Source organism: Zootermopsis nevadensis, unplaced genomic scaffold (assembly GCF_977971745.1).
Source record: "Zootermopsis nevadensis isolate Lab colony 2312 unplaced genomic scaffold, Znev_1.0 Znev_ptg000002l, whole genome shotgun sequence".
Classification (NCBI taxonomy): Eukaryota; Metazoa; Arthropoda; class Insecta; order Blattodea; family Termopsidae; genus Zootermopsis; species Zootermopsis nevadensis.
In genome coordinates this window covers 370,144-392,006 of record NW_028259134.1, presented here as the reverse complement: position 1 = coordinate 392,006, position 21,863 = coordinate 370,144, and the positions used below count along the sequence as shown (strand labels likewise).

Sequence of the window (21,863 nt, the reverse complement as noted above, 5' to 3'; positions counted from 1 at the left end):
ATTTTTAAGTTCATCATTATGCAGTTTTCTGCATTCCCCACACTGGAATTTTCTCTTCAATGTTTCTTGCTCATGTTGATGTTCTGTTTTCTGAGATGCTCTGGTTTTTACATTCTCCATTTTTTAATTTCTCTCGCTGAATGTCATAAGTTTTGGAACCCATAGGAAGAAACAAGAATTTCTGTAGTGCCACAAAAACGAAATTCTGTAGAACTCGTTTAGTTTTGGTTGAATTGTAACAACTGCATGTTTGAAGTTAGGAATAAAAGTACGCTAACCAGAATCCCTTACCAACCTTTAACCTGCTTTAGTAGTCGGTAACTATGCATTTTGCCCACAGAGTATATTTATGGGTTTTCAGTAACTATACTTCCCTAAATAGCATTAACCAGCTAGTCTTCATATTTATAAGTCCATGTGTTTTCTCTGTAGTCGGGATTGAATTGTTACATTACTTTGATGCTGTTTGGCTTCAGAGGATTAGAACAGAAGGAGCTATTGTTTGAGTGATCACTGCCATTGTACCATCTGAAGATGTTATGTTCTACATTTTATTACTCGTGCATAGATAGAACTAAGCTGACATAAAATTTGTTCACTTTGAGATGATCCATGAAAGTAAAGCTCTTCACTAAACTGAATAATTATGACTAGTGAACTCCTTTAAAATTAACAAACATTATATTCACATGCAACCACTCACTGTTGGCTATTTATTCAAACTGGCAAGAAGCCAGAACTATATTGTATGACTTAAGCAATCAATTCTAAGGCTTCGGTGTTCACCATTATAGCGAACATTAAAAGATAATTGTAAATATACCAGATGTCCCATCTGACAGTGCACAGCTTTACACCATGGATTATATAAGTAAAAAAGTTCCTATAAACAAAATGTCTCTGACTGAGAGATACAAGTGATTATTGCTATTTTGCAAATAAAATTACTGAGATGCAAACATTTTCCAGAACATTTTTATTGCAGGAAGATTCATTACACTTGACAAAACACTACAAACATCATATTACTAACACTAGTTTTTCTGTTAGGACCCTCTGAGTTCTGACCAAACCTCATTGTACAAACATTGCTTACAGGAACTGTATTCACCCTGAACTCCTGAGATGACTTGTCTTCTGGAATGTTGCGCCATGCAGACAAATAGAATTTTACGGATGTTTCAGGGAGGTGCTTACTACCTTAGTCATCAGGGCAATGAGTAGTTGCATGCAAGGAAACAGTTTGAGATGAGGTAATTGGTCAGACAATGGCGAAAGGGTGAGGTGAGGACAGAGCAAAACAGCTAAAGGGAGAAGGGGTGGGGGAGAAATAGACTAGGAAAGAGCAAAATAAAGGAAATGCAGGATACAGAACTGAACAAGGGTCAAGCAGAGGCCTTCTTCCCTGTCCATGTTACGGTGCAACCCAATATCAGTGGCCTCCCTGACACCTGGTCCATGTATATAGTTTACTATACTATCGGCATGAAAACCTCAAATCCTACACAGAAAAACAATTGTTTAGCGAACGGTTTACTGCTCTGTGGACTGCAAATTGTTATCTCTGTAACGTTGGTGAACCTAGCACATCCCGTGACGCCATACATTTCGCGCGTAAATTCAGCTGATTACTGTTTTCTGATATTGAATAAGTTGCTGTACTGTGCTACTTTAAAGAGTGAGAACGTATAATATTCACAATTTGTACTTCACGTTGGTAAGTTTCTTTATGTACGTGTAGGCCTTTAATTTTGTTGCAGGGTTGTGAGAAAGAAAGAAGTTGATCTTTTAAACCAAATTAACGAAAGTTACGTGATAAAATTTGTCGAGGCTGGAATGTTTCTAGCGCAGACCACCCAAGCTGAGTCCGATTTATTTAATCTGCTGGTGATAAGAAATTATAATTACTTGTTGGACGTAAATTTGATCACTATTGGAGTTCAGATATTTAATGACAGAATAACTACCAGTATTTATCTCGAATTAGAATAGAGGAATTGGGAAGGGTGGGAAAGGAAGCGGTCGTTGCTTTCGATGTCGTATACCGACTGAGGGCAACTGCGACGTCTGTGTCGGCCGGGATTTGAATAGGATGCATCGTAATGATGAGCCAGGCTTGTTAGCATTTAGTCATTTAGCTTGATCAAATGGTATGATGAAGCATATCTTTTCTGATTTATTATTATTATTAAGTGTTCTGTCTTACGACAGGTCCATTGCTCTGCTCAAAAAGAGCTCTCCAGTTGTCCCTATTCTCGGCTTCTCGCTTTAATTCCTGGAACGTCATCTTCTTTCCTTGTTTAAGGTCGTCAGTTAGCTGTATCAATCTTCTTCCTAGTCCTCTCTTTCCTTCAACCTGGCCTTCGATGATATCACTCAGTAACCCATTCCTTCTCATAATATGTCCCAGCCAGTTAGCTTTCCTTCGTGTAATCGCCTGCAGAATGTTTCTTTGCTCGTTGACTCTCCTCAATACTTCTTCGTTGGTCACTCGATCCGTCCACCTGATCTTCTCTATTCTTCTCCAACACCACATTTCGAAACTCTCCAGGTATTTCTGTTCCTTCTTCCTGAGTGTCCAAGTCTCTGCTCCATACGTAACACTTCACTAGTTTCTTCTTCATCTCCAAGCCCAACTTGCTAGTGAGAAGTATCCTCTTCTTGACGAAAGCTGCCTTGGCCATGGCTATCCTTGCTTTTACTTCCTTGGTGCATAGGGCGTCCGTCGTGACTATGCTTCCCAAGTACTTGAAATGCTCCACATTCTCCATCTGTTGGTTTCCAATTACAACGTTCAATGGTTCTGCTCTCGGTGCTATCCTCATCACCTTTGATTTTTCAATGTTGATTTCCATTCCATACTCTCTACCTGTTTCCACTAACTTGTCCATCATGTTCTGTAATTCCTCATCTTCCTTCGCCAATACTACCAAGTCGTCTGCATACTTTACAGTCGTTATGACTCTTCCTCCAATTTTGAAGTCTCCAGAGCTTCCTTGGCAAGCCAATCCCCGTACAGGTTAAAAATAATTGGTGATAAGCAGCATCCCTGTCTTACACCTCTATCTATCTCAACGCTGTTGGTGTCTCCTGAGTCCAGTCTCACTTTGACTTTTTGCTGCATGTACAGGTTTTTGATTTACAGAAATAAATACAGGTTATTTACCTTTGTAAAGCTAAACGTATTGCTTGTTCTCGAGGTGACCGTGATTGTAGAATAGTGGAAAGTAAACACTCACAGTGTCTTAATAATGTTTTGTAATTACTGGAAATAATCTCTTCAGACTGACAAATACATTGATTCATCCAACAGAGGTAAGCAGGATGTAGGACAAGTCAGAGTATATTACATCACATTCATAGAATACCTAGAAATGCATTACTCTTACAGAAACATACCTCAAGAAGAAAATAGGCTACAGTAGATAATTACATTAAATTATTAATACCATATCAGTTAAATCATATATTTTGAAATTTCTAAAATTACACTGTACTCAAAGTTTGTTCACTACCTAGGTATGTACCAAATAAATAAATATTTACATGTGGTTTATTTCCCATATGCTTAATGTAGAAATACGTACAGCCAAACATCGTTAGAGTGTTGCACTTTGTCCGACAATATTAGCATTGAAATGGGGGTGGCGGTAAATTGAAACTGTTCTTTCTCCTCCATCCCAGAATATCTCCAAAACAATGCCGACTGATGGGTTTACCCCATTGGTTCCCTCTGGAAAATTGTTTTTTGTAAGGCACCACCAGCACTTATCTATCATTGTGCTTTTGCCCAGGTAATAAGGTCATGATTATATAGTGTGCACTTGTATTTTTGTAGCACATAACTTTCTTACTGCGACTGGTCTGGCAATTTTATTCAAACTAAGGTGAGTAAGTATTATGGGATGTTGTTCCATGTAATCTTGTTGAAGTTACCTACATTTCAGAGGTGCAACATGTTCATACTTGCTGCCATGAGAACCTGAAATTTTACAAAAGTAGTCATGTTATCGTTATTGTGTATTGCGTTTACTTGTAGTTGCATTCAGATGCATTTTGATTCAACAAGAGTGTCATAGAGATATCGAATAAATAATAGCATTCATCATGGCCTCTCTTGTAACTGAATTGGCCTTTTAAGGAAATGTTTGCTGCATTTATGTCACTGGACACACTTACACTTAAAGAATTGAATGAATGGTAATGTTAGTTTAATAATTCTTAGATCTTTGTTTCAGGTCTTTATCATCACACATGGCAACAGTCCAGACAAGGCTTAACTTTAATGTTAGGAAGAAAAGACTGAATAGTTCTAAGTTAAACATTGGAAAAGAAAATGCAGATTTTGGGAACAAGAGATCCTCAGCAGTGAGTGCTTGTGTTGAACAAGGGAGGAAGTTTTGTAAAAGTAAAGATCAATCCAAATGTGAGGAATCATTATCAAGATCACATTTGTTGTCTGTTGATGACAGTGACAACAATTTAGATACAGAATGTGTTCTGAGTAAACAACATGGGAACAAAGCTGATGGAAGTTTTGCTTCTCAGTGCACAAAAAGATTACACATTGGAAATGGTGATAAACCCATAGGTTTGTTCATTTAATTTTACTGTAGTTTGTGGGTACCCACATTATCATATTTTTAATTGATGGTTAAGTGTCTAAAAAAATGAATGCCTTAATGTCAGCTAGAGTTAAATTTCATTAAAGTCAACTGCATTGGATTTCAATTTATTTGTAAAACTAATTTAATCTGTATGTAGAAAACTTACAAGAGGTTTGTAAATTGTGTATATACATTTACCATGTGCATCTGCATGGTACTGTTGGGCTTTTCAGGCTCATTTTACCAGTTTCCTTGGCCATGTCCACTCTTCTACCTCTACATACACGTATAACTGTGGTATTTCGTATTATGGAAATTTATGATACGTTGAAATTTACCAACAAAATGTTAACAGTTAAGGTTTGTTGGGACAACATTACATGGAGGCCAGTATACATTTTATTATAGTAAATGCATGGAGTAGAGCCCTTGAAGAACTGAAACTCAATCTGCTAGTCAGATTTTGTAACTGAAATTTTATATGCGTTTCTTATTTCCCCAATGTGTTTATGTGCCCCACCCGTCTCATGTCCCTTGATTTTATCGCTGTAATAATATTAGTGAAGAGTGCTACAAACTCTGGAGCTTATTTTGTGTTGAAGATTTGAAGATCCCACAATTGCAGGCTGATGCCATCAATTCTGGAAGAGGGGGGGGGGGGGCATTTCATTGCGGCCACCTCATGCTTTTAAAAAATCACAACATGCATCTGACAGAAATGACTCAGATGTTTAAGATTTATCCTGTAAAAGTGCTGGTCCCCTTGTTTGATAACTTTCAGACTAAATTGTACCAAAAAGGATGAAAACACCAGTCCTTTTTATAAACAGGTGGCTCTGGATGAAATCATTGGTAAGGCAAGGAATACATTGCAAGTGAAGAATGAGCTGCTGTTTTTGAGATATAAATGCACTTTTCATTCTACATAAATATTTTATCCCACTCTGACCAGCAGGTGACAGAACATTTTGTTTAGACTGACTTTTCATTTGAGGTAATTCTGATGATTAGCTTGAAATGATGTTCTCAGAACCAAAGTGGCGTAAACTCAAGTATAAGTCTGCGTGGGTTAGGCCACTTTTTCTTCATGGATTACCAGTCATTCAAATCAGAGCTTCAGTGTCGAAGGGTGTTTATCAGTGCACCAACAAAGAATTGTAAGACCAGATGCAAGAGCTTGCATTATTGGCATAACTTGACTAGTTGTGTTCTAGCTGTGAGTGTAAGAAGGTGGCCTGATTGTAATACAGCATAAGTTGCGTCATTCTGAGGCTGTGGTACAATGTGTTAAAGAATTTCTCCACTCCAACTCATCTATTTTCTAGTATTTCAAAAAATAAAGAAAAATGTAGGAACAAAATGAAAAATGTCTGATTATTTTGGGATATTGGTATGGGGAAAACTGATTCATCCTCAAAAGTATATATACACTTTATTTGAATGCTTTAGGTTAAAAATTTCAATGAATATCCTGCAATTTATTGTTGAGTATATAAATGCCAATTTAATTAGGCTACGAGGTGCGGGGAATTTTAAATTTCTGTGTTTTAAAGGTTAGTACATTATTTCCGAGCCGGGATAGCTCAGTCAATATAGTGACTAGCTACGGGCTGGACAGCCGGTGTTTGATCCCCGACGGGGGTAGAGGATTTTTCCTCTAGCCTCTGGGGCCCACCCAGCCTCCTCTACAATGGGTACCGGGGGTCCTTTCCTGGGGGTAAAGCCGGCCGGGGCGTGATGCTGGCCACTCACCCCAAGCGCCTGAATGGGACGTAGCGGGACAAACTTTACTTACGTTATTTCCGATGTGTTTTCCACTTCATGATGGCAGCAACTGACTTCATATTTATTCTTAATTTTAAAGGTGTCCTCTTACGTGATTTAACATTTGATATTTTGTGCATTATTCCTCAGTGCTTTGTTAATTATAAAACTGTATGTAGGTATGTGAAATTTGAGTCACGTTTTTCTTAGCATTTGTCTTTGATTATTAATTTTAATTTCAGATGAATTGGAGAATGTCTCATCTCCTCCAAAACGTGGTAAGATATTAAATGAAGATTGTGATGATGTAGGAGTTAGTGCTCCGTCACAGCACACACCATCTCAGCTTATAACACGCCTACATTTAAATAGTCCTCGTGGTTCAGCAGTCACATTTACTGAAAAACGCCTTGCTCCCAAACAGTTGTTTGTGTCAGGTATGTTAAGAAACAGTGTTATTAGTTTCTTATTTGCTTGAATGTTTGCAAAGTTTTAGTAATTATTGATGTAACACATCCCTACATTTTAATAATGTAATTAAATTTTCTTTGGAACTAGATATTTTTCATTTATTTTAAAACTGCTTAAATTTATTCACAATTAACATGTTAGTTTATTTCTGATCCTTTTCTTTGTGTCCCATCTTTTAGATTTTCTTCCTTGAGATATTCCCCATCCTTTTATAAATATTGTGTCCATCCCTTCCCGACTGGGGTTTGATTCCCGACACGGCTAGAGGATTTTTCCTCTGCGTCGAGACCGGCTCTGGGACCCATTTAGCCTCCTGTCCAGTGGGTACCGGAGTACTTTTCCAGGGGTAAAGTGCAGCCGGGGCATGATGGTGACCACTCACCCCTGTCTAGTGCTGAGATTAAGAATGAGTAGGAGCTATACCACCTCTCCTGCCAAGCGCCTACATGGCATATAATGGGCCAGCTTAATGTTGTGTCCATTCTTTTATTCATTTCACATTTATAGTTGCAGAATGTTTGTAGGTCTGCATTGGTTAAAATATTCCAGGCTTTGCTTGTCTTATAAAATCCAACAGAATGATAAAATTATCTACATTTTGTAAGCAAGCTTCATTCAACATTTACACGTTTTTCTTTATTTTCCTGCTTGGTGCATTGTATTCTTTCGTACATCCAGTTTCTTTGCTTTTTTCTCTCTTAACCCTTCAACCCCATAGCCCAAGAACATACTTGCAGCTAGAAGTCTCCTTTATCAGCAGCATCCTGAGTACATGCCGTTTGCAGGCACTGAGACAAATTATTGCTGCGCTATCTGTTGGATTTTTGTCATACTATTTAGATCATGAGTCCTCAAAACATTGCACTTTCCATTTCTTCCATCGGTTTGTTCATAGAAACGACTTTACACGAGGTATTTCCTTTGCTTTCTTGACACTCCTGCTGTTTAAACCAGGAAGCAACACGGCCTATCCTGGCCTTTCACCCCGCCTGAATTTGGAAATGACGGAACCCGTTAACAGAGACATTAGGATTTGTGGTAGTGTGAGCGAATTAGACTGTGCTGAAGACGAAAAGAGTGTTGTGGTTGAAAAACCACCAGATAGTGAGGAGAGTGAAGCAGATATTGTGAGGGACGCAGAAGACAAGTTAGTGAGCAATTTTCTATTGAAACAACTGCAGGGTGATCGGAAGAGGGAAAAACTTGACACTTCGTATGTCACAAATTTGTTACTGACAGGCCATTTAAATACCGTCACAGTGTTAGCTTAGTGGATATATAAATACTGGCTTTAAGGGCTAATATTCCCATATACTTTGACATAGTTCACATTTACTTTTGTCCTATTTCTGTTTGATTCTACATCTGTTTCATTGCAGAGAGGTGAGATAAATATGTGATCTGCCCTTTTCTAAATCCATTCTCTTCATCTACCAGTATTCTGTCCGTACATGCAAATTTTATATGCTCATAACATATTATTTTGTATGACTTTTTCATCAGGGTCAACTTATCAACAAGTCCGTCAAGCTCTCCAGAGTAATTCGCCAACAAGTCTGCCTGGTCGCGAGGAACACTTAAGCAGGATCCACGCATTTCTGCATGATCATTTAATAGCTGGCTCATCAGGCACTCTGTATATATCTGGACCCCCAGGCACTGGAAAAACAGCCTGTTTATCCAAAATTATGGAACTTCCAGAGGTGTAGTATGGAAATTAACTAATTTTAGTCTATTTCTGTAGATATATCTGCATCAGTGCATTAACAGAATACTGATTCAGAAGGAGAAATATTTTCACTGCTACTGTTTTAGGGTTTTCTGATGCAATAAGCAAGGATAATTAATTGTCATGATAAATGTATTTGTAACTACAGCCATATTAGTGTGGAGTAGATCTGTCTTGAGTAAGAACCCACTGTGTGATCAATGATTCCATCAGCGTGTTATTGGTTAGTAACAGTAGTTGATCTTTCGGAATTTTGTTTTGTGTTGTTTAACTGTTAAATTAAGTGTAGCATAATGTTACTTCCAGTGGTGACTTGTGAGTGGACGACTGAAGCTATCATGGCAGTCAGCTGCGTCAGCTGATAATAAAAAAAACCTACATTTTGAGAACTGTCTGGTCCTCATCATCAGGGATCCAGAAAGTCACATATTAATGGCTCCCTGGACCAGTTGCTGCAAGACTGAGTGGCTGTTGGGGCTAGTCGGCAGAGTCTGCTTGGCCTTGCTTTGGTGCATCTGTAGACCATTTGAGTAGATCGATTACTGGGTGCCGTGTGTGACGGAGTAAAACCTTTGTGACTGTTAAAGTTGCTGGGATGTAGATCAATCTCGATGGCTTCCCTCACGAGACGGTCCATGCACCTAGTAGCCATAACTTGATTGGAGAGACCATCAAAATTGATACAGTCCGCTGTATTGACCCAGTGTTTCCCCACTGCTGACTTTTCCAGTTATTTGAGGTGGACATGCCTCATATGCTGTGTCTAGCCTCGTTGGTTCTGCCGGTCTGCCCCACACACACTTTTCTGCATTCACAAGGGATGCGGTAGATACCGGTAGCTCTCAGACCTAGTTCGTCCTTAACCAGTCTGAGAAGATGGATATTTTTCTTGGCTGAAATGTAGATGGTCTGGATGTTTTATTTATCAAGCAGACTGCTGATCTTGTGATCTTGCTTTTTATAGCAAATTAAACTCTTGTTAGGGTGAAAGCATGTGAAGCTATGCATACTTTTTGTGACAGCCGACACATTATACCCCATTTATGTTTTGACCTACTTTAAACAAAGTGGCCAGTTTCATTGTTGATTAAAAAAAATTTCTTCTCATTTCAGTTTAAAAGTGGCTACAAAATCGTGAACGTTAATTGTACCTCCATGAAATCATCTGGTTCTATTTATGCAAGAATTGCTCAAGAACTTGCCTTGAAAGTGTCAAAACAAACTGAGAAAATCTGTTTGGCAAGTATTGAGCGATATTTGGCTTCAAATCATAAAATGATGTAAGTATATGTTTCGCACACATTTAAAACTTCTTGCTTTAAACCCTGTGAAGAAGAATAGTTCCATTATTTTTTGCAGATAAATATTTTTTTATGTGTAGAATTGTTCTTTTAGACTTTGTCCATTGTCTGAAGTATGTATAAGATGATAATGTGCCATTATAAACCTTCAGATATCTTTGCTTGCAGTTTATTGGTGCTCGATGAAATTGACCAACTTGATAGTCGGAAGCAGTCTGTTTTGTACACAGTTTTTGAATGGCCATCGGCACCCAATTCAAAGTTAGTCCTGATAGGAATTGCTAATGCACTAGATCTTACAGACAGGATATTACCTCGCCTACAAGCGCGACTTGATCTCAGACCTGAGCTCCTCCACTTTGCACCGTATACAAAGTTGGAGATTGTTAGTATCCTCACAGAGAGATTAAAGCAGGTAAATATTACAGTAAAGATTTGGTGTTACAGTACTGCCAATCTAGAAAACTTGGATTGCAAGGATTGTTACTGTATTTACTTGAACTATATGAGCACAGTTTAAAGTATGGCAAGGTTTATAGATTGCTTTTATTACTGTCCAATTTAAGGTTTTTGGGTGCTGTATTCCCCTCTAACTTTCAGTCAAGAAGGAAAGTGTTAGTTTGAATGAATAGAGGTCATAGCAACTAATAAGAGTATCTTGCAGTTGAGAGTAAATATAGACCTCTGTTCTTGTGTTTGCTTCTCAAGTTCTGAAGCATATTTTTTCTGTAAAGTTTACAGCATAGATTATACTGGTAAATGATAGGCTGTGCCGTACTGTTTGAGAGATGAATGTTTCCATAAATACTACAAATATAAATATATCAACTGTTATTTTTAAATCTTTTGATCAGTTAGGTGTGTTACTATTCATACTGTTTATCATTCTCCAGTTTATTAGATTCAAAATTGGGAAGATTGTTGTGTGGATGAAATATGGGCGAGAAAGTAAACAAATGGTTGGAAATCGATACATTTCCTTCACATAAAGTTTGTTCAATTCAAAAATTGTTTTTGAAACTTTATTTGTAGTCTGGTGTTTCTGCAATGTTCCCATCAGTTGCTCTTGAGCTGTTATCTGGGAAAATAGCATCTACTTGTGGAGATGTAAGGAGAGCGCTAGATATTGGCCGAAGAGTAATAGAATTGGCAGAGGTTCGGAATCAGACAGTGCCCCTGCAACCAACTGTGGATCATGGTATGTATATATGATATGGGGTTTTAATTATATCCATTATTTATATTGTCATCTGGGACCATGTATGAACTTAAAGGGATGTGTTTCCTTAATAAAATAACTCTGAATTTTTTTAAAAAAGTTGAAATATTTGTAGTTCTCCGCAGCCAATTTTTCTTTGTTCTGCCACAAAACGTCAAAATCAAACAAATATCTGAAAACACTTCAGAAAAGCATAAATTCACCTCATAATCCCTCTCATAAAATCCACACCCTCTTAGGCACCTTATTCCATCAATTGAAAAATATTGAAGTCTTACATGTGAAATTGGAATGATAGATATGTGCGAGAATGGATAAACGTATTTGCTCCAGACTTGGCATCCTTACATTGCCACCTTATAATTGAGGCTGACCACAGTTTTGCTTAACTTCGTTGTTCTCAGTCTCTGAATTTTATGCTTCTCAATTTTCAGCTTCCAACACATCAAGCCCCAGAAAATCACCTCGAAAGAATCCTTATGCAGGATGTGTGGCTCTCAAGGAAGTCATGGCAGTCCTGAACAGTGTGTATGGTACTTCACAGTCATTTGTCACTGACTCTGATGAAAGTTTTCCGTTACAACAAAAAGTCCTTGTTTCTACATTGCTTCTTATTCTCAAGAAGGGACACAACAAAGACGTCACTGTGGGGAAGGTACAGTAAATTAATTAGAGATTATGTTTTGTTTAGAGATCCCAGCTGTGATATACAAGTATATAACACACACACAGATGCACGGTGATCTTATATTAGACATACAAATTTTAGTGGTGAATTTCACATCCAAAAACAATTATGTAAGTTCATATAAACTTGATTCTGCAGATCATTGGCTTTTGAGCTGGGGCCAGAAGGTTGAATAAAGTAACTTAATGTATGCTGCGTATTCATTTTCCTTGTACACTTTGTGCATTAAAGGTAACAGCAATCATTTTATTAAAGCAAATGCTTAAAATGTTGACCACTCACTTCAACACAACACTTCGCACTTCGCATAAATGTCTGCCACACCAGTAAACGTCCTTGGAGTATTCTGAATGACCCAGCATCCATCTGCAGCAAACTGCTGTAGGTCTGCCACATCATTGCCTGTACTAGCATATGCCAAACATTTCGTATATCCCCACTCACAAAAAATAAATCCAGCAGATGAGTGCGAGGGAAGCGCGGGGGCCATGTGATTGTTCTGCTGTGTCCTGCCCGTCATTAAGTGAAGATGTTCTCTGGCTATGGTGGTGAAATGAGGTGGACCACCGCCATGCATAAACCACATCTGTACTCCAGCAGACTGTTGGCTTTGAAGTTGACATAAGAATGCCCTCTCGACCTTTGCGGCCAATCAATTTGTTTCCTAGTATTCCTGCCCACTGGTTTATTGAGAATTGATGCTCCTGTCTTGATTGGAAAGTGGCATGAGGATTCTATTCACTGTTGTTAATATATTAACCCTCATCAGTCTTATTTCTTACATCTCATGGGTCTCAGACCTTCATATGCAGATGGAAGGTAGTATAGTTAGATGATGACTGATTAGTGCCATCTGGTACACTTTTAATGCTGTGTACATACATTTTAATATTAATAGTATGCACCACCATTGTGTGCTGGGCAATTTGACATAGAGCTATGCTGTGCTGTGTGTGTGTGTGCAGGTACTATTTATGCTCTCTAGGAACTTTGTCCATCAAATTTCCAGCTTGTAAGCAGGGCCCTAACTCTGAAACCAAGTATTTATGGACCCATGTCTGTATGAAATTGTATCATTGTTTTTGCATGTGCAGTTCACCACTAAAACCTTTATGTGTAATATCGATTACATTGTGTTTAGGATTAGTTTGTGTTTAGCTTAGGGTGAAATAGGTTTAATTTGGAATTTGAGTCGCATGTGGTATGTGTTTAGTTAATTTTATAATGAATAGACCAGGCTCTGAAAACAATTATGAAGCCATTCTAGCAGCATTGTTGAAATTAATGTTTCCAACAAGTGGAAGAAATTTGCAACTTATTTTAAATTGGAGGGAATTGACCTTTAAAAAACAAGCAACCCATATGTTGGGCTTAAAATTCTAGTACCTCATCCTATGGGAGACGCATATACTGGGCCCCATGTATTTCAGTACTGATGTGTTTCAGTCAATGGAACACATTGTAAAATACATTAAATTTTCTTTGTGGCTTCAAAAGCTACTACGCACCTTCCACTGTTGTATGTGAACATCTATAACTAATGAAGCAAATGTTTATTTATTTATTTTATTATTTATCCCAGCCCTTTTGGTGAATGGTGTCATGGTCACTTCACAGGATGAGGTGGCTGAGTGTTCTAAAGTGAACACGTGCTACACCTCCATGGGACTGATACCATTCACAGTCAAATACTGAGACATCTACCTCCTTTATTGCTGAACATATACAACCAGATTTGTAGTTACGCCTTCTTTCCATCAGAATGAGGAGATGCGATCATAATCCGTACCTTAAAAGCGGGTGAAAATCGTTTGCTTTCTTCCAGCTTGCTCATTTCCTCAGTATGTCTCAGTAGCTGCGTCTGCAGGTTCAGCATGGCGATTCGTACGGGTTTCTCATAATCCTTGATCACTTGACAGCTAAAGGGCCAACTAAAATCATTTTACACAAGTTTGTCTCTTAGATAATATCAAATGCAATGTGATACAGTCCTGTCTCCTCCATGCTCACAGGAAAACTGCATCCCCTAGGGCTTAGTCCTCAGTGTTACCCTGTTTGCCATTGCTATCAGTGGCCTCACAGGTACGGAACGTTGTCATGTTCTCCATATATATCGGTGACTTCAACATTAATGACAGTTCCCAATTTCTGCCAGCCACTGAACAACTCCAGTTACTACATGAAATGGGAACCACACATACAACAACTCAGATTGCCAGCAGTCACTCATAATTTAAGTATTTTAACTAGAGCCATCTGGAGAGCAGGCAGAATGGCATTGCTTTGGTTTTATTGTTGCCTCATTCATTCAGCACTGAACTATGGGCCCTGTATCTATGCCTCTGCATTGAAGATAATTTTATTTTAACAGTCGTATCCACAATTCTTAAATACGTATCTGTTTAGGGTTCTTAGAACAAGCGGTGTTTGGTTGTGAATCCTTGTTCAAGACTACGTTGTTACAACCCAGAATAGAACAAATTGAATCTTTCTTTTGTTCCAAACTTTTATGTTACCCCAGAATTGTCCCATTTTATTACATGACCTGACACTATCCCCAGTTTGATTTTAATTCTATTTTTCTTGTATATTTAAATTGTTTGCAGTTTTTTGCGACTGAACTGGAGCCCAGTTACTAGTAAAACACACTGCCTTATAATTATGCCTATGCTGTTTACAAAATAGTAAATTAGTTACAGACTGACATTTTTTCTTGTGATAAAGATATTTATAGAGTAGGATGTAATAGTCTCTCTCTCTCTCTTTAAAAAGATAAATAACTTGTTCTACTGTAACTATGGGTTTGATTGTGTCTTCTCTTTGTTGGTCACATGTTGAAAAGTGTTTCAGAATTCACTTATGTGTAGTCATTTAAATATATTTCAAACTCTGACTGACTGACTATGGCGCACCAGCCCAAAGCCGAGCCTTGGCCTCCTCCCATGCGGGAGGTTTCTTTGTCTTTGAAGTGTGCATTTATGAATAGCGAGTGACAATCCCACTGCCTCAGCACGATTTCTACTCAATCCTGATTTATTTGCTAGAGCCATCTAGTGGTGAATCAGGACAGAATTGGGTGAGAAATGGCTGCTGAATTTTGCATACAAAACATCTCGTTAGGTTCTTTTACATGCCTTAAATCTACAACATGATACTGCTGGCTTTATTTGCCCTCCGAAGGAAGTTTTTATCACCCTCAAAAATCCATCGACCTCGGCCAGGTTTGAACCCGCTAACCTTGATTCCAGTGGCAAGGACGCTAACCACTGGTCCACTAAAGATGACATATTTCAAACTCACTATTTTTAAATGGTCAAAGCATGTTGACCTTCAGCAATTAAAGGTTTCTCATATCTCAGCCTCGTCAGTTATTTCATGAGTACTTACTGTTTTGTTGCTCTGTTCCAGTTTTCTTTAGTATATTCAGTCACTTCTAACTCAAAAGACATTAAACTGTTTTTGTGAACTGCTGTACCCATAAGCACTTTACTTGCAATACTACCAATAGGAGGCACGTTTGCAACTGACATTTGTGTGAGAAGTGACATGGATACTTTCCAAAAATAAACTTATGTTACAAGCACATTGGTCATTTACTGCAGCAATAGATTAGAAGTGAAGCTGTGACTTCACTTTGTATTATGAAGTCTGCGTGTGACATATATGCATGCATGCATACTTCTACTAGCTTATCTGTAACAAAACTTTCATATCTTTTTCTTGACAGCTTCATGAAGTTTATTGTCGTATTTGCAAGAAGAAAAATATACTTTCAGTGGACCAAGCAGAATTTATCAGTTTATGCCAGCTTGTTGAGACGAGGGGTATCCTGAAGGTCCAAGGACGCAAAGAAACAAGGCTGTCAAGAGTAAGTGTTTTCAGATTTTGTAAGTTATAAGTAACTAACTAGATGGCTTACTGAACCCGAAGGTTCATCACCGAATTAACCAAAGCCATCCACCGGACCCTGTCCTGGGCCAACAAAATCCAGTCGCCTTCAACTCCTATCTCCCATAGATCCTGCCTGACATTATCATCCCATCTACGTCTAGGTCTCCCCAGAGGTCTCTTCCCCTCAGGCTTCCCAACCAATACCCGGTGCACACCTCTTGTCCCATCCATGCGCTCTGCATGCCCCGCCCATCTCATTCACCGACAATACTAGGGGAGGAGCCACCCTAAGTGAATTTTTCCCGCCTGTCTGCTGACGACGAGATACTAAGAAGAACTTAGTTTTTTCTGAATTTACTTCTAGCCCCACAATTTCTACTAGCCTCTGGTAAAACTTCTGCGTTCCTCTTTATTGTATTTACGTCGTCCCCCAATAAATTAACATCATCAGCATATGCCAATAGCTGATGTGTCCCGTTCAATTGCAAACCCTCCTGCCTATCTTGGACTTTCCTGATAGCATATTCTAGCGCAAATTTAAAGAGCAATGGAGACAAAGCATCTCCTTGTTTCAGACCGTTCTTGGTGGAAAATGACTCAGATGAATATTTACCTACTCGAATTTTGCTACAGGTTTCATTTAAGCACATTTTTATTAGACTCACCAGCTTCTTTGGTTTGCCAGATTCAATGAGAATGTTATATAGCACTTCTCTCTTCACAGTCATAGTTTCTTTTTGAAATCAATAAATAACTGATGTACGGTCCCAATGAATTCCCATTTTTTCTCTAGTGCCTGACGAATGCAAAGGATCTGATCAATCGTTGATCTGTTACGTCTGAACCCACACTGATGATCCCTGATCATTTAATTCACATATGGAGTTAATTTTGCCAAAAGAATGATTGATATAATTTTGTATCAGGTTGATAGCACATAAATTCCTCAGTCTTTTCCCCCTTTTTATGAATAGGAATACAGTGAAACTTCTATCCATCGTTCCCGGAACTATCGTTTTCCCGGATGCATCGTCCGTTTTGTTCGGTCCCGGATACATCCCATATAAAATAATGTTACATTTTCCCGCTTCTATCGTTCCTCGAACTATCGTTTTATCGCATCGATCGTTCAAAAATCTTAGTCCCGGCCCACAATTTTCCCGCAATGATCGTTTCTGAGAAATTAAAATGCTGGGTTTTGAGATAAATTAATACCGAAAGACGCAGAATGTTTTTGGAATACACAGTAGCGGTAACCTGTTATGTCGCCCAACCAGCACAGATCCTTTTGGAATGAGGGGACAGTGGTGCAGGGGTGATAGTTGGAGTGAATGGCGGTGCTCATTGTCAGAAATTTTACGATTTTAATTAGGGTGCACTCATATTTCGTTCCAGCGATGCCAAATGGCATGTGCACTGTGAATTTCTTCACAAATGCTTTTATTACAAGTACAAAGGAAAGGCGAAAGTGCTGCTGTGGATGTGGAAATAACGGAGCTGTGGCTCGAGAGACTGCCAACACTGCTGGAGGGATATGAGCCGCGGGACATTTATAATGCGGATGAGACCGGACTTTTCTACAACGCCCTCCCGGATAGGACTCTGGCATTGAAAGGTGAATCTTGCCACGGGGGAATACGTGCAAAACACCGAATTACTGTTCTTCTGTGTGTTAACAGTGACGGTAGTGACAAACGGGTTCCGATTGTAGTTGGAAAATCACGAAAACCGCGTTGTTTCAAAAACATGAAAAAACTTCCGGTGAAATATCACGCCAACAAAAAGGCTTGGATGACAACAGACATCTTTACGGCGTTTTTAAGTTCTCTAGATGCCTCCATGGGCGCACAAGGCAGAAAGATTTTGCTGTTTGTTGATAATTGTGCCGCTCATCCGAAGGACACGACATTTCTACGAAATGTGAAAGTCGTGCAGTATCCAGCAAATTGCACGAGCGTCTTGCAACCGCTTGATTTGGGCATCATAAAATCTTTCAAGCAGTTGTATAGAAAGCGCCTTGTGCAAACAGCTGTATGTGCAATGGATGCTGGGAAGGATGTCAACATGAAAATTGACGTGCTACAAGCAATTCATTTCACAGTGGCAGCTTGGCGGCATGTCTCCCAACCAACTGTTCTGAATTGTTTTCACAAAGGTGGCTACGGGTGTGAACTTCGCGCAGAAGCAGACTCTAACGTCAGTGTGGATGAGCATGATGGCTTTCACGAAGACTGGAATAGATTTGGCGCCGTGAAAGACGTGGTTAAATTTGGTGACTACGCGGCAGTAGACAGCGAGCTTACTACATGCGGAGTCGACACGATTGATGAGTTGTGTGACGATCGCGAAAGGGGTGGGAGCGGTGAGGAAGACGACGAATGCGAGCCCGAAGCTGTGCCGAGTTTTGCCGAAGCACACGCTGCATTGGCAAAAGTGAAGTCGTTCTTTTATGCCCATAATATTAGCGAACGTGACGAGGAAAACATTTTGAACGTGGAAAGTACTCTGTTTGGTCTAAAACGTAAAGTTTCGACAAACCAGTTGTCCATTAAAGACTTTTTTGGTAAAAAGAAGTAACTTTGAAAGAGAAACATTGTTTTTTTTTAAATTTTTAATGCTTTCCCGCATCTATCGTTTTTATTTCCCACCCCCGCCGAAAACGATGCATCGAGGTTTCACTGTAATTATGGATTCCTTCTATTGAAGTGGCATCTCTTCCTTATCCCAAATTAACTGAATACGCGTATGGATCTTCAAATGCAACCTTTTGCCACCTGCTTTAATTAATTCTGCTAGAATTTGATCAATACCTGGAGATTTATAACTTTTCAACTTCCAAATGGCTAGTTTAACTTCTTCTAAACTAGGTTCTGGCACTGACAGTTTAGCTGTATGTATTTTAATCTATCTAACATCATCAGTCTCATGAACATTTAAGAGCTGGTCAAAGAAATTTTTCCACCTATTCAAAATTTTGATTGGATCTGCAAGCAAACTGCCATGATCATCCTTTACCAAATTGGTCTGGGATTGATATCCTTTCTTAAAATTATTTATGCCTCTGTACAGGTCTCTGATATTTTTTCCTTATTATTTTCCTCAAGTTCAACAATTCTGCCCTTCAGGTATTCTCTTTTCTTACTCCTAAAGGTTCTACTAGCTTCTTGTCTCACGTTACAAAGTTATTCTGAAGTAAATAGAAAGTTGACATAAGAATTCCATTAATATGGTAAATCCATATTAATTGCAGTTGAATAAGATATCACATGTTCAGGAAATTTACTTGCCTAATTAAGATATTAAGAACACAAAATTTGTAGGCCTGGGAGTCTGTGTAGTAGGTGATAGGAGTTCTGCTTGGAATGCCTTGTTGAAGTTATAAAGTTCCTCTGATGTGGGAAAGAGAGGAAATTGTTTCTGCTAAAATAGTGAAATATCCCACTTTTTACCCTCTTTTTATGTAGGCTTTAAGTTTCAGTGTGTTAGTGTCTATATTATACAGTGCTCGTTATTCTCAATTGAACAGGTGTGTCTGCAGTGGGATGAAGAGGAAGTGTGTGCAGCTCTCAAGGATAAGCAGTTACTGGCATCAATACTGAATGACACGTCATGTTTGTAATGATCTTGCATGGCTCGCAGGGAGGCCAAGGCTTGTGAACGGTGTCATGAGATGAAAACATATGACATTAGCTAGAAATTGTCATGTAAAAGAAGAGTGAGAGTTTTCTCAAGAGAAAGCGCATTTTATGAGAGGTATGGTTTAACTCTCACTTGTGTCTAGTAAGTGGTTGATCATATGTTTGGACATAATTATATATTTTATTCTGATCTGTTTTAAATGAGATGGTCCTGCATGGATCAGTACATTTTGCTGTTATGAAAGAACCAAATTAAAGCTAAATTGTAATGCAAAGCTCAAAACACTAAATTATTAAAGTCACCATATTTCACATTTCATACATACACTCCCCACCATCACCAAATTGTCTGGTGGAACGACTTTTAAAATTCTAAAATATTTCAAAGTTTTTCGAAAGTTTCATAAATGTCATAAAAACAAAACAATTCGAAATTTTCTTAATAAAAATTTAAGTCAAAATTTTTATCTGAACTTTTCAAAAAAATTTAAAAATTTTCAAATTTCTCCACACCCCGTCTGCCGAAACCAGTCTCTGCCGGCCCGGGTGTCTGGGTGAAAGACTTCCAAAATTCGAAAGGTTTTCAAAGTTTTGAAAATTTTTAAATATTTTCAAAATGTTCATAAATGTCATAGAAATAAAAATAATTGAAATTTTAGTCATTTTTCTGAATTTGAAGTCTCAAAAAAATTTAGTTTTATGCGATTTTTGAACATTTTCAAACATTTCTACTTTTTTCAAATTTTTTTAAGAATTGTTTTTAAAAATCTCCACACCGGGTCCCTGGTGGAGGCGGTCTCTGTCAGACCTAGTCACTGTTGGACCCAGTCTCTCTCGACCACTGCCAACCCGGTCTCTACCGGTACCGTCTCTGCCAGACGCGGTCTCAGGAGTACACTGTCTGCCTGACCAGACCTCTGCCATTCCTGTTCTCTGCCTCACAAGGTCTCCACCTGATATGGTCTCTGCTGTACGGAGTCCTTGTCAGTCTGGGAGTATGGTGGAACAACTTTCAAAATTCGAAAATTTTGTTAATTTTTAACAAATTTCAAGAAGTTCACAAATGCCATAAAAAACTAAATTAACTAAAAAAATTCGGAATTTTTGAAAAAAGTTTGATGTTGAAGTATTTAAATTTTTTTTTAGTTTTGTGCTCTTTTTGAACATTTTACAACAGTTTTCATTTTGAAAAATTTGAAGTTTTTCTTCAAAATCCACCGCACCAGGTCCCTGGTGGAGACGGTTTCTGCCGGATCAGGTCTCTGTAGGACCCAGACTCCCTTGTCCAGATTTCTGCCAGACCCTATCTCTACCGGACACGAACTCTGCCAATCACAATTTCTCTCGGATCCGGTCTCTACCGGAACCGTTTACTGCCAAACCCGGTCTCAGGTGTGTACGGTCTCTGCCTGTCCCGATCTCCATGTCGGACCCCTTCGCTGCCCAGGTCTATATAGAGACGACTTGTCTGTGCCTCACCTGCCTGTGTTGACAGTGTCTGTACTTCACACCTGTGCTCGACACGGCCTGTGTCACACAGGGACTCTCCTTGATGCGCTCTGTGCTTCACCCAGTCTCTGCCTCTCATGTTATCAGCTTGCCTCATTCTGTCGAACTAGGTCCTTGCAGAGACGGCCCGTTAGACGTCGGGGCACATTATGAACGATTCGTACAGAGAGAGTTCGGCAGAGGCCAGGTACATCGGAGATGGTGCAGCAGAGACAGCGTCATCTAGATACCGGTTCTGGCAGGTACCGATTGGGGATAACTTTGAAAAAAATTTCATATGTCGGGTGATACAGAGAACGTATCTTGCAGAGAGCGAGTCCGTTAGACACCGCGTCCGACAGAGAAAGGGATCGGCAGTGACAGGGTCGTCCAAGACAGGTCCTGGCCTGGATATTGTGGAAAAACTTTTGACGAAAAATATAAAATTTTTCGAAAAATCTAAAAACGTAGGACATCGTCCAGAAAGCGCACAAAACCAAAAATTTTTGAAACATTCCAAATTCAATTTTTTTTTCGAAAATGTCGAAAATTTTTAGTTTTCTATGCGTTTCATGGCATTTGCAGCCATTTTTATTTTTTTTAAAATTTCGAAGATTTTTGAAAATTTTCGAAAAATCAAAAAACGTGGGAAATCGTCCAAAACGCGCACAAAACTAAGAATTTTTGAAAATTTTCAACTTTTAATTTTTTTTCGAATTTTCCGAAAATTTTTGGTTTTGTGCGCATTTCAGAAGGTTTGCAGCGTTTTTTGATTTTTCGAAAAAATTGAAATTTTTTTCTTCTAAATTTGACACGGCCCATCCCTATCAGGACTAGACTCCGTCGGACTGTCTGCTTAACACAGTCTCAGCCGTACTCAGTCTGTGAGGCAACCGGTATCTGCTGTACACGGTGTGTGATTCACCAGGTCTGTGCTTGACTCTGTCTCTGGTTAACAAGGTCTCTGCGTCACTCGTCCTGTGCCTCACCGGTCTCTGCTTGATGCGGTGTGTGCATCAGCCTGTACGTGCTTGACTCGGTCTCTGCCTCACCCGATCTCTGCTTCC

General features: G+C 39.0%; 1 protein-coding gene across 2 annotated transcripts; it reads left to right on the top strand.

Annotated features, from left to right (window-relative positions):
• The first annotated feature begins 1,566 nt into the window (after window positions 1-1,566).
• On the top strand, window positions 1,567-19,583 carry Cdc6 (Cell division cycle 6). Of its 2 annotated transcripts, none has more exons than XM_087357288.1 (10): window positions 1,567-1,717; window positions 4,239-4,591; window positions 6,614-6,808; window positions 8,346-8,545; window positions 9,685-9,851; window positions 10,041-10,287; window positions 10,905-11,070; window positions 11,526-11,746; window positions 15,507-15,647; window positions 19,197-19,583. In XM_087357288.1, exons 2-10 carry the CDS (start codon window positions 4,255-4,257, stop codon window positions 19,287-19,289), a joined length of 1,767 nt encoding a protein of 588 aa, XP_087213414.1. In that variant the 5' UTR covers window positions 1,567-1,717; window positions 4,239-4,254; the 3' UTR covers window positions 19,290-19,583. The 2 variants fall into 2 exon arrangements, with proteins under 2 accessions (XP_087213414.1, XP_087213420.1); XM_087357294.1 differs by having other exon boundaries at window positions 1,582-1,717; window positions 4,226-4,591.
• The last annotated feature ends 2,280 nt before the right edge of the window (window positions 19,584-21,863 follow it).